Source organism: Brienomyrus brachyistius, unplaced genomic scaffold, assembly GCF_023856365.1.
Source record: "Brienomyrus brachyistius isolate T26 unplaced genomic scaffold, BBRACH_0.4 scaffold35, whole genome shotgun sequence".
Lineage (NCBI taxonomy): Eukaryota > Metazoa > Chordata > Actinopteri > Osteoglossiformes > Mormyridae > Brienomyrus > Brienomyrus brachyistius.
In genome coordinates this window covers 2,274,409-2,289,883 of record NW_026042310.1, presented here as the reverse complement: position 1 = coordinate 2,289,883, position 15,475 = coordinate 2,274,409, and the positions used below count along the sequence as shown (strand labels likewise).

Sequence of the window (15,475 nt, the reverse complement as noted above, 5' to 3'; positions counted from 1 at the left end):
TAACCACTAAGAAGCTCGCAAAAAAGTTATTCATGAAGAGCGTATGATTCAGAAAAATGACAATGGTAATTCCTAATCGATTTGAATTTAGTCTGCAGTAACTAGACACAGATCGGAAACACAGGAATTAGAGGAATTAGAAGAATTACTTCCTCTAATCGTTCAATCATTAAAGCATGACACGGCGCTTCTTATTCTGAGCCATCAGTTACATTTTGTGATTAATCTAAACTATTCCTAATTAGAACTGCCCTAAAATTGCTACACGAATGGCGTCCATTTATGCAAATGACGACAAGCGGGCGGTTTACCGCTAGAGGGCAGTACTTTAACATTACACCAAACAGTGAAAATATGCTACACATAATAGAAAATTTATAACTGATTTGAATATCTTGCAGAATACATGAAGTCCCGGTAAATATTTTAAAAGCATAGTTTTTTTAAATCTTAGTTTATTTGTCATTTATACTTGAATTGGACAAGCACTGGACAAGTGTTCCTGTGCTTTATTGTTACGTAATCGAGAGTGGATAGAAGCAACGCTACAGCAGCAAAGTTGTAGTACAGGATTTATGCAGAAGCCCCATGACCGTGTCTGCACTGCACTTCAGTGCGGCTCGTGTTATAAGGCACATCGAATGTCATTTTCTAAGGGTTTCCATTCGGTAATTAAGCAGTTTAATTGATATATTAATGGACATTCAGGATTGATTGTCGATTGTTTCTCTGAAAAATGAACAGACGAAAGACAACTATGATGGATTCCATGGCAATTGTTTCTAAAACGGCAGCAGGTGTTTCACTGTAAATCAATGGATAAACGAAGGTTTCGTAAATGACAGGCAATATATAGCTAGACTACAGTAAGTTCTGCCCCAGAACATATAACAAACCAGCCACCTTGCATTAGCTATTAATCATAGTTCCGATGATGACGTGATAAAAGGCTTAATATCTTTATCAGTAAATACAAATAGACATACATATACGCCACCCAATATTTCCGTTGTTTATACACAGTGAAATCTGACTGAGTAACCTACTACGGGCTATGTTGTCATACATGAATTCCTAGGTGTTTTTCTGCAATTAATAATGCATCAGACGAATCACATCTAGACATATTTATCTCATTTTCCCTGCATTGCCACTTGTAAGGTCGCGGTATATTTCAGTAGCAGTGACTTCTGAGGAAGGTAAAGCGAATCGCATGAAAATGCATTACAAAACTTCATAGTTTGAAAACACATCAATGTGGATAAAATATAACGTAGGGCGTTTTCGTCATCCTTACAGTATGTGATTTTTCTTTTCAATATTAAGCGCGTCAGTACAGAAGCTCAGTATTTTATTAAAGTTTGAATATCTCCATCTTTATGTGTGTGAGTTTCATGTATACTTTTAATTTATAATGATTATTCCAATAATTTGACTACATTATTTTATATTTAACCGAGCCTTTATTTTTGTACTACATTACCCAGAATACCACGGCAAAGAACGGGCTACTGAAACCGGAAGTGCAATTATTTTGATCGTTGAACATGCGACGGTGAGTTGATCCTCCTTTAAAAGCGATTTAATGTCAGTTGGCCGAAACTGTATTTCTTTGGCCTTCATCTATGTAGCCGGACATGCTGCGTGAGGTTTAGTTAGTGTGCTATGGAGGTTGATACATTGGAGCACATTAGTTCTTTCCCGTAACGAGGTTTCACTTTATTTCACTTCGGATTGTTAGAGGATCGTAACTAGTGATGTGTCTGCTTGATGTGTTTTATATTTCTAGTATTACTCGCCATTCCTGTAATGATGCTCCGGTCCTCGAAGAACAGGAGACAGAAGGACAGAGGCAGCTGCACAGTCTGTTACTACAGCAACTGGACACGGGGGCTGACATAGACCGGTGGGACATTGTTCTTTGCCCTGCCACTTGGACGGACACTTGCCTGCTTTTTTTTTCTTTGCATCTGTACTGTAAATGAGGGCTCTCGCTTTCCTCTGCAGGTGCGTAGCCAAGAGGAAGTGCTTTGCTCCAGCGACGCTGTACAAGCCCTTTGGGGAGCAGGCTGCCGGAGTAAGGAGCCTGACCCAGTTTCAGGCCCTGCAGGATGGGGAGCAGGAGCTGTCGAGTATGCGGGAACTGGGCCTCACCGACGCTGAGATAGAGCTGTGGAGGAGCAGAGAGAAGTCAGAGGCCGGAGAAAAGGTATGAGGGTGAAGGAGAGCCAAATGCATTGTTGAGTACACGCTGTCCCATCGCAAAGCACCCGGCTGGTGTGGATGATGAATAGGGTTGCAAATGGGCTGAAAATGTCGGGAAACTTTCCACAGGAAGTTAAACTGGGGAATTTTGGAAATATTAAACTTTGTGGAACACTGCTTGAGCTGTCAAAGAAAGCAAACTGTATGAATAAATCAACATAGAATATGACTTATAAGTAGTGAGTTTTCATGCAGGTGCTTATTTTGATTTTTTTTTTTATGCACACAATATCTCACAAGCACTTGGTTACACAATAATATCTCCTAGTGCCATCAAGATGTTTGTTTTTCAGCTACCTTTCAGTTCCCCGTTATAGGCTAACATGCAAATTTCAAGTTTATTCCCCTTAATTCCCATATACTCTTGTTAATTCCCATGGAAAGTTTCCAATTTCCCAGACTTTTACAGCCCTGAATCACGTGCATCTCCATCACATGTATGCTGCCAACTGGCCCGTGTTTGCTTTCAGTAATGACATCATCATCATCGCAAGGAAGACTCTGGATGTGTGGCTCTCCATGCATCCTCCAAAGCTTGCAGAAGCTCCACCTGCTCTGGCCTAATTCTCATTTTCTGGCTCGTCCTGGGGCTGCTCTGTCACTTCCAGGTCCGTTGACTGGCGTGTATCTGTAGTCGTATCTCCCTCCAGTTAGAGGGATGTCCCGTGACTTTTGGCAGGATGACTAGAAAAGGCACACGGTGGCCTGTTTGAAATTCAGCACTCTTCCCTTGGCTGAACATCACAACAAGAAATAAACCAATAAATTTAGGAAATGTAGCTTTTTCAGTGCCGCACTGAAGCACCTAACTCAGTTTTATTGACGATTAATAAGCACTGGTGTGTGTGTGTGTTTAAATACGTTTCATCTCTGGCTAATAAAATGGATCACTTTGTCTTCTAAATACAAAGTAAATCAATCCACAAATCTTTATCTAACACTGTTTTAACCAAAGGCTTTAATAAAATAAATGAAAATAGAATCAGCTTTAAAAATATGTCCATCCATCCATTTTCCAAACCGCCTATCCTGGAAGCAATGGGCACGAGGCAGGGAACCACCCAGGACGAGGGGCCTGCTCGTCGTCACAGGACACACTCACACACCATTGACTCACACATGCACTCCTATGGGCAATTTAGTAACGTGTAACCCAGGCGGAGACTCAAACCCAGGTCCCATGCAACAGTGCTAACCACTGCACCACCACATCACCCCTAAAGAAATATGTATATAATGATAATGATAAAATATCACCAAAATGTGGGACTCTGGTCTTCATGCATGGGGACACAAACCCAGTGTCCGCTGGGGGAAGCAAGCCTCAGACGACACCACGTCAAATAACAGTTGCTGTGATAAATAGTGTAAATATTGTATATGCTTAATCAAATGACACAGTTTTACTGTTTCTCCTCTCAGCAGTTCGATCTGAATTGCAGGAGAAAGAAATTTGACGCTGACACTGTTACATGAGGACACCGCCCAGTAGAATCTCTGACTGCAGCTCGAGAGTCTGACCGTGGCCTCTCGTGTCTCCCGCCTCCTCGTGGGGGCGCAGGGCCGGGGCGTGAGCGTAGCCCCCAGCGCAAGGCGCCAGCGCTTGCAGGCGATCCAGGACAAGATAGAAGCCCGGGTGGAGCTGCTGTCCAGACCACAGCGGCTCTCGGCCAGCCGGGCCCTGTCCCGCCGGGAGATGGAGATCGAGCGCTCCCTCTTCCAGGGAAGCGGGCGCCTTAGCTTTCTCTCTGCCCTCTACCACCAGGGTGAGACAGCTCTGTACCGCCCCATGATCCTCTCTGCATCGCCTGTCTCTCCCTCCATCATTTTCTCTCATTTCCGTTTGTCGTCTTTCAATAAGTGTCGCGATTTACCCCATTCATTCAGAGTGCCTTCCTCAATATTGGTCCATAAGCCTTTTTATCCACTCTGTATCCATGTCTGCTACACTACGTAGCACCGTTATCAGAGCATCAGTGCCCTCCAAATGGGCGTCGTGGTAGGACAGTGGGGAGAGGGAGGTGCCAAATCTATATGTGTGTATTTTTGTTCCTCTTGCCTGCAGAGGAGGACTCTCAGTCAGGTCAGGACGGCACGTCGTCTTCAGGTCCTCTGGATTCCCTTTACAGGGACGTTCTGGGGCGGAAAGAACCTGAGGCATCTGTCGTATTCAAGGACATGCCAGCCAGTGACCCAGAGGGCTGCGCAAATTCACAAACTTTACCACTTAACCAGCCCGACCAGTTTCGGGAAGCTGACCAGTCCCATGCCCAGAGCGATGTTGACACACCCCAGCTGGATGGCCGGCGTAATGACTCTGACCGATCAGAAAACACTCAGGAAGCCTCGGGCCCCTCCCAGCTTCAGGGGGGAGGAGTCAGAGACCGGCTGGCCAGGCCGAAGCAGTTGAGCTTGAGTCAGCCAATCGGGAGCCTGTGCACACCAGCGGGACGGGGATCAGAGGGTACGATGAAGCTCACTGGTCCCGTCGAAGAGGTCTCTGAAGAGGAGATCCAGAAGAATCGCGCGACAGAGGATGAGATACGATCCATTCCCAGATTTCAAAGCTACCAGCAGGGGGCGCCATCTAAGGTGGGCACGATGAGCTGAAATGCCAAACTGTGGCACATGTGCAGGAGGCTGGGCAGCATGAAACTGCATGCATTCATGCATTTCAGTCACTTCTTGTCCCTCCATTTAAGGTGCTGTGCGTCAAGAACCTGAGTTCACAGGCTTCCCTGGCGCAGATCATCTCACTGTTCTCACGGTTCCAGCGGCCCGGAACTCCGCCCCTGCTGTACCGCCTGCTGACAGGGAGGATGAAGGGACAGGCCTTCATCACACTTCCAGGTAGCACACGCATCACTCGGCCACTAAGGAGCGCCAGACACGCTCACCGCCATTGTGGTACAGGAGATAGACGCAGCTGTCCTCTGGTGCCCCGTTCGCAGATGCGGAAATTGCCGGAAAGGCTCTGGAGCTGCTGAACGGCTACCGGCTGATGGACAGACCCCTGGTCATCGAGTTTGGGCGAGAGAGAAAGACAGAGTGATCCCCCCCCCCCCCACTACAGAGACACAGAGGCGAAGGGGAGTGAAACTGTTTCCCATTTGGCAGGAATTATCTTGCCTATAAATTCACTCGTTGCTGTTTTGTTTGTATAATTTAGGATAAAATAAATGGTCTTATTTGACGTACGCATGAGCGGCTCTGTCTGATCGGTAGGCAGATGAGACTGGCAGTAGGAATTTTACGTTTCATGTAGAGTAACCCCTTCATGAAGGATTAAAGGGGAATACTTTTGTAGATTTCGCAGAAACTCACAGAAAAGACGCATTTGGATCATATACAATCATATCACATATAAACATAAGTGATGCGTATTATTTGTTAGTGTAAATGTGTGCTATATCTTTTAATATTAACGTCCTGGCTTGGGTACCGGCTACCCGGGCGTGTCATCTGTCTCCGTCACCGGTGGAATCTCGCGTTTCTCGCAGAAACTTTCCAGCGTTTCGGTGCCGTTAGACTTTATGTCATTGTTCCGGCTAGCGGACTGCGAGGATGTGAGGTTAGTGGTGCCCAAGTATCATTTGCGAATATGTCATATTCAGAGGGATTCTTCACCCCAAACTCTCGCAGATGTGAAGGGGTTTCCGTATATCAGGGGTCTCCAATTCCGGTCCTGGCTGTTATCCGGTAGGTTTTCTATCCTGCCCGGCTTCTGATGAGCCGCTCCTGCTCCTGGTATTTACCTGAGAACAGGTGTGGCTCATCAGAAGCCAGGTAGGATAGAAAACCTACTGGATAGCAGCGCTCCCGAACCGGAATTGGAGACCCCTGTTATATATGTATAGAGAGACTTTATTCATCCCCCATGGGGAAATTCTTTTCACCTGTCCTATCTTGCTCTCTGTGAGACCTACACAGCAAATTGTAAGGTCGCAGCACAGGGTCAACCAGCATCCACCACCCCTGGAGAAATTGGCGGTTGAGGCCCTTGCTGGAGAGCTCAATGGTGACATCGCTTTACCGACCATGCGATTTGAACCAGTGACCTTCTGATCACGAGTTCTAACCTGCTAAGCAACACACCACCTAGTTATCTGGCTTAGTTGTCCTGTGATTTTTTTTTGTGCTTGTCTGGTAGCTTCTGAATGCTGATTTGTTTAAGTGCTATTCTGTACAAACACCTGTCCAGTGACCAAGACCTTTTGGGATCTGAACCTCCAATATATCTGATTTATCTGAACTTCAGAGCTGAAATACTGCAGCCCGGTTCATCTGTGTTCAGGAGGAAAATGGCGGATTGTCTGAAATCTCTATCTTTGCATTATGCACAGCTGCTCTCCCCAGTTATGTGGCCTGAAACATTCTGATGGAGAAACACAAGCCTGACATCTCAGTCAACTCTAATCCCAGCCCTACCTGCATCCACTGTCTTGTTAGAGTACCCTGGTGGAGCATGTTTTGCGGCCATTTGCGTCTGTTATTTACTGATCATCAGTCTTTGAAGCAACAGCAACATACTTGCTCTTCGTAGGTGCATGTTGGGATCTAACTCCAGTTCCACTTTTTGGAAAGCCGGAGTTTGGGCCTGATTTACGAGAATTAAACTCCCAAAATTCTTCACTGTGGTGGAACCACAGCTGTGGCACAATAGGCATGTCGGCCGTGCTGAATTTGAATTACTTATAAGAGATCGTCAATACTGAGTCATTCATATAAAAGTAATATCTTTGCAATGCCTGTTATTCGGAGAATGCTGTCCTGGGGACTTGAATATCAAGACTGCAGCGCTGGAATTGTCCACAAGGGGGCAGAAAGCCCGGTGTTGCAATAATTCATTTTTCTAAAATCAATTTAACGTGTGGGAATTTTCTGGCGTCTTTATCACAGCTTCTGCTTTACATAAGGTAAATATGAGAGCAATTAGGTCCTAGCAGGTGCTTGTTACACGTGAAATGCAAGGAAACTAAGTGAATATAATGACTATTTCCAGCCACATCTTAGGTAATGTGTTTACTGAGTCGCTGGCTAGGAGCCAGGAATGTAGGGAAAGTGACAAAATGAAAAATACATACAGCTGCCAGGTAAACGCAGAGAATTGTGTTTGCACCTGCTAGGGAAAAGCAAGAGGACAAGCCTGCTGATCCTGAAATGAAGACGTCATGAGGCTCAGCCAAGACCCCTCAGAAAATAGGTGCAAGGTTAGAAATGCAGCCGTCCTGCCCCTCCGTCCTGCTGAGATTCATTCATAGATGGAGCTCTACCTTGCAAGCCACCCTGTGCGGAATCGTCAGGCAATGAGCTTTGTTGGTACATCATACGAGTTCTACTTCGTTTTACGCAGGACGGAAGGCTCTTTTGTACCGAAGACCTGCTTATATACCCACAGAATTGCCAAGTCAACATGCTTCTTGACTGCGGTCCCCTAGAATCCTCTCTCTCTTTTGTAGCAACCTGAAGGTCCAAAACGAGGGATCAAAAGACTGAAGTGGTTATGCGAACGAGACGTTTGACCTCTTTCACGATCGCCACTGTGATGTGAACTGGTATCGCTCTCCCAGATTGTTCAGCAATTAAGCATAAAATTGGGTGGATTGCATGGCTGTAGGCTAAACATTGTCTCCTGCCAAGGAACTTGTATTTCCCAGCTAAGAACAAGCTGAGTTTCGTCGTGCGGCAGCCCGATTGTGGCGACAAGCCCCAGAGAACAAGAATCCACTTGAGGCTTCCTCCTCCTTATCACCTGGGCACGGGGGGGGACTGATGGTGTTTTTCTATTGCCACCAGGAATTGAGCCGTACCGCGAACTGACGGTTTTCCATTGCAAAGCCTGCGGACCATTGCCCTCCTGTACCAGTGTTGGAAGTGCGACCAAACTCAGCTGATTGTGTCACCCCCATCTGATTGGTTGAAATGCACAGAGATGCTGGTGTCCTGCATAAATAAGTATGAAGAAAAAAAAATGGCATATTCTAGATGTTCCTGATTAATAGTAGTGTCGCACATCGCAGTGTATTAGTGCATTCCCAATGACTCAGAACGTGGAAATTTCCAACCTCCTGCTTAAATCAGTGCTAGAGAACTGCTCAAGGGCATGGATTCGTCATGTAGATGTACGCAAGCGAATGCTAATTCCGCTAGCACTTGATGCTAACATGAAATGGAGACTCTCACAGACGTGCTATCAGAAATTAGCACACAGTAAAATAATAATTATTATAATTGCCCATAGTTAATCATGATGTACACTGTGTGAACAGTACATAAGCATCTCTTCAGTCTTGCGTCACAGTCACTCCCCAAACCTGGCAACGCCTTTACCAAGCCGGCTCTTCTGCAGGGGAACTGCAGGAACGGCGCTGTAACTAGTGTCTCTTTCCAGTATGGCTCGGGTCCTGTATTCCGGTGGAAAAGCGTCATAGTTTTCAGCCCGGGAGTTTGATGCCAAGACCAGCCCATTTTGTCTTTGTTCTGTATAAATTTTGATAGTTTGAATGATGCCACAGTTCAGGTCTTATGATCCCGATAAATTTATTACAGATATTTTAAGAAACAAATTAATAATAATTACCGATTAGTTTTGGTCTATTAATGTGTGTGCATGTTGTGTGTGAGAGAGAGAGAAAGTGAGAGAACTCTGAAGCGTTGTTTTAGAATTTTAAAGTTGTAAAATTATTTCGTTTCTGATGGGCACAGCAGCTAAATGGTCCAGCTGGAATTCTCCCAAGTATCCTGCTTGGCTACTTCGAGTCTGGTGACACCTACTGGCAGTCAGTCGCCAGCACGACTGGGGGGGGGGGGGATGGAGGGGCGTTCCATAGAGGAGAGGGTGATGAGTATGGAGGCTGAGGATGCACGCAGGTTAGCTGACAGTCGTGTGTGACCCTTACTCATGAGGATGAGGAGAAGTGGCCATTTTTTTAAGGAACATGAGACGGTTATTTTACTGGTGGAAGGTTGTGTCACCTGGTTACTTGACCAAGTCAACTTAACCTGCCAAATCCAAGACCCACCTCCATGGAATTTCTCTTGGTGCCTTGTCACACTTCTCATATGACATCCTATATATGTACAACTTGGTTGATGAAAGGCAGCGTCTTCTGTCTGAGACCAGGTGTTGCATGACCGCAGTGATTCAGTTGGTTTAATGTAAATGTTTAATGTTAGTCAGATCGAGAGTCTGGTAACTCTGGTCATTTCCGTTGCCGTGGCCCTGTGTCAAGGAGCGCACGACTTCATCCTGAAAGTTCCAGATGCATTTCTTCGGCGACCTTTGTAACCTTGAACCCATATTGCCGGAGAAAAAGAAGTTTCAAGCTGTGCAGATGGAAACATTTGCGAGTCTCTTTGGGTCAGAATAATTTCGGTGAGGCAGATATCATATGCCATTGTTTTTGTTGGTAGCGACTGTATTGAAATTTGGCTACCAGCCAGGCTGGCTACACCTCCACCACCCCCCCCCCCACAGGATTTAACAACCCCTATTGAAATGTCAAGGCCGTTTGCGTACCTGAAAGGGCGTGACTTTCGAAACGTTGTTTACGACAATGTGTGAAAGCTACGAAGAGGCCCTCCGGTGGCCCTACCTCATCCGTCATGAGGACGGCACGTTTAGGCATGTCGCAAACATGTTTCGGATCAGTCCCACACACGTGTGAAGAGAATAAGCAGCTTGACACAGGAAGGATGGAATCTAATCCAGACCCCCCCTCCACCAGCACCCAAAATTCAGGAGCAAGGTTCATAACATGAATGGTTCCAAAACATCAAGCTAGGAAACGCCATTCAACTCAGGGATGTCTTTAGGAAGGATGTTTGTATGTGAATATGATTGATGACCACCGACTGATGGTTGATTTCTCACCCAAAGGAACCAAGCTGTGCTGTGTTAGTCAGAGCACTTGTCATGTGCCCATATGACTTTTGTCGAAATGCTTTTATTCCTCAAAGATCGGCCTCTTAAACACATCCCACCAGGAGTTGGGAAGCCTAAGAGGGGCAGTAATTCATGCAGAGGGGCCAACTTTATCATCAGCCAATGATATGTTTCCAATTGGTGAATGACAAGGGGAGGGGCATTCCAGTAGCCAATCAGCTTTCAGCTGGGGCCCATGCCCCTGTGGTTCCACCCTTCTATATGCCCTTGCCTCCCACAATACAGCTGGAATTGGTGTCCATTCCTTTGTATTCAGCCTGAGGTCCCAATGACTCGGCGAACCAGCAGTGAAGTTTGTGTCAGCTGTGCAGGAGCCGCCACAAATTACCTGGAAGCCCCATTCACACGCTTCCTTGCTTGCAGACGTTGGTGGTGGTTGCCAGAGGGCTGACAAGACGTCTGTGTGACAGGGATGGAGAAGGTTCATCAGTCAGATCGGTCCATGGTGCCCTGATCCCACCAGTCGATCTTGAGGACGTGTGGCGAGAGGAGCAGAGGCGGGGAGGTGGTGGCTAGAATCTGCAAGAAACAGTGATGGTGGAGGAAGGTATCTGTCATGAAAATCAAGAAGCACCTTCCCAGGAAGGGAGTGGGGGGGGGTGAGCAGGTGAAAGAGGGAGGAGTGGCAGGACCGGGCAAGACGGCGGCACGGGGAACAATGCGGGGAGCCATCTCGGCCCACGTCCCCACTGGCCAATGGGCTGTGAGGCGTTTCTTTGTTGTGTTTTAACCTGACGTTGCTGGCAAGCGGCGCTGCAGATCTGAGGGCAGGAACTTGTTTTTGGGGATCCAGTTCTAGAGAATAGAGATTGTTTATTTACGTTGCCTTATAGAGGAAATCGTCTGTAAAATCAGCAACGGGACAGGTTTTAACAGGCGGAGCTAAAATGCAGACAACTTGAGGTTTTAAAAAGATTTTAGGTACATCCTGTAGGTTCGAAAGGGGTAGGCTTATGTATATTTATGTCTTGCAAATTCCAAAGTGACTTGCAAGTTAGTGCACACACACAAAAAAAATGCATTCAGCAATAAATAAACTGAATACGGACACACAACGAGGAAGTGAAAATACTGTATGTTCTCGATCAGTGTAGCTTCCTGTGTGAAATATAACGATATGACTGATATTGCTCTGTTCTTCTGCGCTAATGGCAACCTAGTTATAGGTTGGGTCAAACGTTCACAGTGTGTTTGATTTGGAGAATTTATATGCTCTCCTGGTATTTGAGTAGGTCCCGGTACGGGTGGCATGGTGGTGCAGTGGTTAGCACTGTTGCCTCACACCTCTGGGACTTGGGTTCGAGTCTCCGACTGGGTCACATGTGTATCACCGGGTACTCCGGTCCCCCCCCCCCCCCCCCCCACAGTCCAAAAACATGCTGAGGCTAATTAGAGTTGCTAAATTGCCCGTAGGTGTGCATGTATGAGTGAATGGTGTCTGAGTGTGCCCTGCGATGGGCTGGCCCCCCATCCTGGGTTGTTTCCTGCCTCGTGCCCATTGCTTCCAGGATAGGCTCCGGACCCCCCACGACCCAGTAGGACAAGCGGTTTGAAAAATGGATGGATGGATGGATGGAAGTCCAGGTACAATCTTTAAGTGGACGGTTGGCAGTTTTGGGTAATCATTAGTGAATCTGTATTGGTATCTGTATCAGGAATTGGCTGGATCATCCAGAAAGACCTTCCAATATCAGTATCACGGTATCTGATTCAATCAGTCCCTTCTACTTACACATACTGGTGAAGTCAGTGTATTAGCTCCTCAGAAAGTTTTTCAGCATAATATGGGAAACACCCATGTGTCAGAATGGTTAAATTACACGTGGCTTTGATTAATTGAGTTTGCTTTGGCCTGTGCTCTGCAGTGAGGAGCCGTGAGAGCAGGACTGGCGAAGTCGGCTCTGATCTCTCAAAGGACTCCTGGCAACCGATTGCCGGCTGTATTGGTGTCGCTCCCTGGGTGTTGGCCCTTGGTTACACTTTGTTTGCTGGAAAGTGTAACTTGTTTATTTTGTCGTCTTACAAGTGACAAAAACATCGAGAGTAACCCTAACCCCAATCAATAGAACTGCGTACATTCTACTCATTCAGATTTACATCTTTCCCCGCCAACCAAACGGTGAACATATTTATTTTGTGTACGTCTTCATGTTCGTGTCTTAATATGTCATGCGTATATGTTTCAATATTTCTGTTTGATTTATTGCTTTTTCCTTCGCACTATGACCAATGAGAATGATATTTAACATCCGTGTATGACCCATGCATTATATATCTGAAGCTCATAATGAAAACGCTTTGGGCAGGGAGTCTGAGGCGGCTGGAGCAAGAATAGGGAAAGGGTGACCTCTAGTGGCGAGGAGGACTTACTAATGTTTGTGCAAAAAGAATATATATAGAAAACACATTGTTAGATTAATTAGATTAAATTGCTTAACTGCTTTTGTTCATGTATGAATGGGATTTTCAGTTATTTATCGATTCAGTTGAGCTCTCGTGCAAATGAATCCGCATTTTCAGATTCAGTTATCTGACTGGTCAGTCTTTGCTTAGACAAATGGCATTAATGTTATTTTCAAATATACTTTGGCGAACTGGGGGGCATTTTGTATCCCAATCTATGTACCAAGCAGGCGGAATGCATTTCAGTTTAGTTAAACATTCGGTTGCTCCTGGAGGAGTTCAAGGATTTCTCCAAATCCCAACCACCATCATAGTTACCATTCACCTACATAATGTTTCTCAAGTCAAGGCTAGACTGGATGCTTTCAGTGCTCATATAAACTATCGATCACAGTTTCACTTCACTCTCTGTGACCCTGAACAGCCCTGCTTTATTTTCCTTTTTGTTTTTTATCGCCTTACGCTCCCGTTTCCACCGTGAGATACCCACAAGCTCTGGCACGCCACCAAGCAGGAAGTCAGCCTGCACGTTGTCCCGGCATGTAGGTTCTGATTTGTCCTCGTTCATGAAGGAGTACGTGATAGGTCCCTGTCGTTTGAGACTCCTCCCACAGTCATGTGACCGGTCGACTTCCAGTAATCACCCGGGGTTTCAGTGATAGTCTATTCCCATGAAAGAGGCTTCCTGTAACACGCATGTCTCACACACAAAGTTTAATAAATTCTAAACTTAAAAAGTATATAATTATTGATGTGATCATCACTTTTGCCATAATAAAAATCACCACATATACAGTAATAAAATACAATGGCCCTTTCTTGAAGAAATATCTGACACTAACCTCGTTCAGAGTGAGTGACCAATGAACAAGTGGGAAAAATAGAACAAGAGAATCAACGTTTTTTAAATTTTAAAAGGAAGTTTAATGATGATGTGATAGTACCAGATGAATCGTTTTGGGACGTGGAGACAGCCGTTTTGTTATGCCAGAGTCAGAGAATCAACACCTCCATGGACGGGGAAAATGCAAGGTGCTGAGATGAAACTTATCCTGCGTGGTGAGCGTAGCCCTGAATAAGCAACATTACCTATATTTGTACTGATTGGGAGTCAATCTACTATAAAGCATTTTTACAGTCTGTGCCACATCCCTCCATCATCTGCCTTGATGTTTATTGGATCCAGTTGGGGTAGATTTGCCGCAGCTGCACACAGAGGGCAAACAGTGGCGGACACACACGTCTGTGAATGATTACTGCTTCTGCTGTTTACACAGGAGACCTTATCTCCGTGAGAAGAGGCACAGCCTTGGCACAAGGTAGCCAGACATCGATTTTTCTCTCTCTTTTTTTTTTTTGCACCGAATTTGAATTTATTGCCTCATTTGGCAGCAGGAACACAGGCTGGCATTTCGGGAACCATTGCACTTCTAACTGGAAAAAAATAGGGCAAATCATTCTAGCCAGTAATTTTCACAGATATTTCATTCGCGTTATATTGCGGTCCAACCCCTAGACAGTAACAAAGTCATGCGTAGAAGGAGAAACTGTTTCGTAAAAAATAATGCACAATTGTAATAAGTTCTAATAAGCAATAAAATGTGATAAAACATAAAAGGATATCTAATAATAAAAATGCACTGTTATAGTTTGCTCTTTATGCCACTTTTGGATTATTTAAGAGTATCGGCACGAGCTGAGGAGCGCTGGGAGGTAAATGCCGCAGCGCTGGGACACGGTGACGACTTCAGACGTACCCGGTGACATTATAGCTAGCCACCGTGTTGTAGGGGTTCCCCTTTGGGGCGCGCCCTGTACCGCTGGAGCTGGAACTGTCTGGGGAGCGAGCTTGCTGCTTTAGCAGGGATGGGGCGTGGAAGGTCATGCTGTGAGGGGCCCTCCTGGGGGCCCGTGCGTGGTAGGGGTAGCCGCTGCCGGCCCTGGTAGCCCCTCCGCTGCCGGAGGCGTCGCAGCAGGAGAGGCAAAGCACGACGCCAGCCAGCAGGGACACAATGGAGGCCGCCAGGCCCACAAAGAGGCACTCGCCCAGCTCGTCCTTGTACACTGAAGACAAACCGGGCTGGTAGAAGGTCTGCACCACCTCGTTGGTGACCCAGGAGACGGGAATGAGGCACAGGAAGCCGGCCAGGAGGAAACAGCAGCCCGCCGCTCCAGCCACCTTGGCCTTGCCGGAGGAGCCGTCCAAGCAGACGGTGCACTGCATACCCAGGTTGGCGGCGGCACAGCCGAGGAGGGACAGCACGTTGGAGGTGACCATCATGGCGCGGGCTGTCTGCAGGTCGGCGGGCAGTGCCAGGATGGAGTCGTAGGGGTCGCATTGGAAGGAGCCGGTGCTCTGGAAGACGCACTCCATCCACAGGCCCTTCTTCTGCTCCACCGCCGTCACGATGCTGTTGACGGTGAAGGCCGAGGTCTTCCAGTGGGGCAGTAGCGTGACCACCAGTGTACCCAGCATGCCCAGGACGCCCAGGACAAAGCCCAGGAGCTCCATCCCCATCGCAGGCATGGCCGAGCCCGTTTGCTCCTCCCGTGGTCTGCTTAGCAGGAACTCCGATTAAAACCACACGCCGCTGATGCTGCCCCTGGGTCACCTTGTATGCCTCTGGTACCTCCAGGCGAGCTCACGTGAGGCTCCGTCCAGTCGCCCCGCCTTAACTCCTCTCGTTCTCGTTTACAGTAGATTTGCTTCTTTGCTTCCATCCAGCGTCCCACAGAATTCCTCTGTCCCATGGGTTGGATCTCATCTGCTCTAAAAATTGGGACGCCCTCCCCCCTAAAATGCACAACAGGGAGTACGCAAACAGTCCCCATGGGCTGCGAGTTAAACATTTTCCCGGCTCC

The 15,475-nt window shown here is 46.8% G+C and overlaps 2 protein-coding genes across 3 annotated transcripts; one reads left to right on the top strand and one right to left on the bottom strand.

Annotated features, from left to right (window-relative positions):
* The first annotated feature begins 1,475 nt into the window (after positions 1–1,475).
* Positions 1,476–5,462, top strand: rbm41 (RNA binding motif protein 41). Of its 2 annotated transcripts, XM_048998010.1 has the most exons (7): positions 1,476–1,555; positions 1,790–1,906; positions 2,008–2,209; positions 3,827–4,031; positions 4,331–4,857; positions 4,968–5,115; positions 5,217–5,462. In XM_048998010.1, the coding sequence occupies exons 1-7, from the start codon at positions 1,548–1,550 to the stop codon at positions 5,315–5,317; spliced, it is 1,308 nt and encodes a 435-aa protein (XP_048853967.1). In that variant the 5' UTR covers positions 1,476–1,547; the 3' UTR covers positions 5,318–5,462. The 2 variants fall into 2 exon arrangements, with proteins under 2 accessions (XP_048853967.1, XP_048853966.1); XM_048998009.1 differs by lacking the exon at positions 1,476–1,555 and having other exon boundaries at positions 1,562–1,906.
* Positions 5,463–13,959: 8,497 nt separating this feature from the next.
* On the bottom strand, positions 13,960–15,462 carry cldn2 (claudin 2). The gene has a single exon (XM_048998012.1). It carries the CDS (start codon positions 15,138–15,140, stop codon positions 14,361–14,363), a length of 780 nt encoding a protein of 259 aa, XP_048853969.1. The 5' UTR covers positions 15,141–15,462; the 3' UTR covers positions 13,960–14,360.
* Between the last annotated feature and the right edge of the window lie 13 nt (positions 15,463–15,475).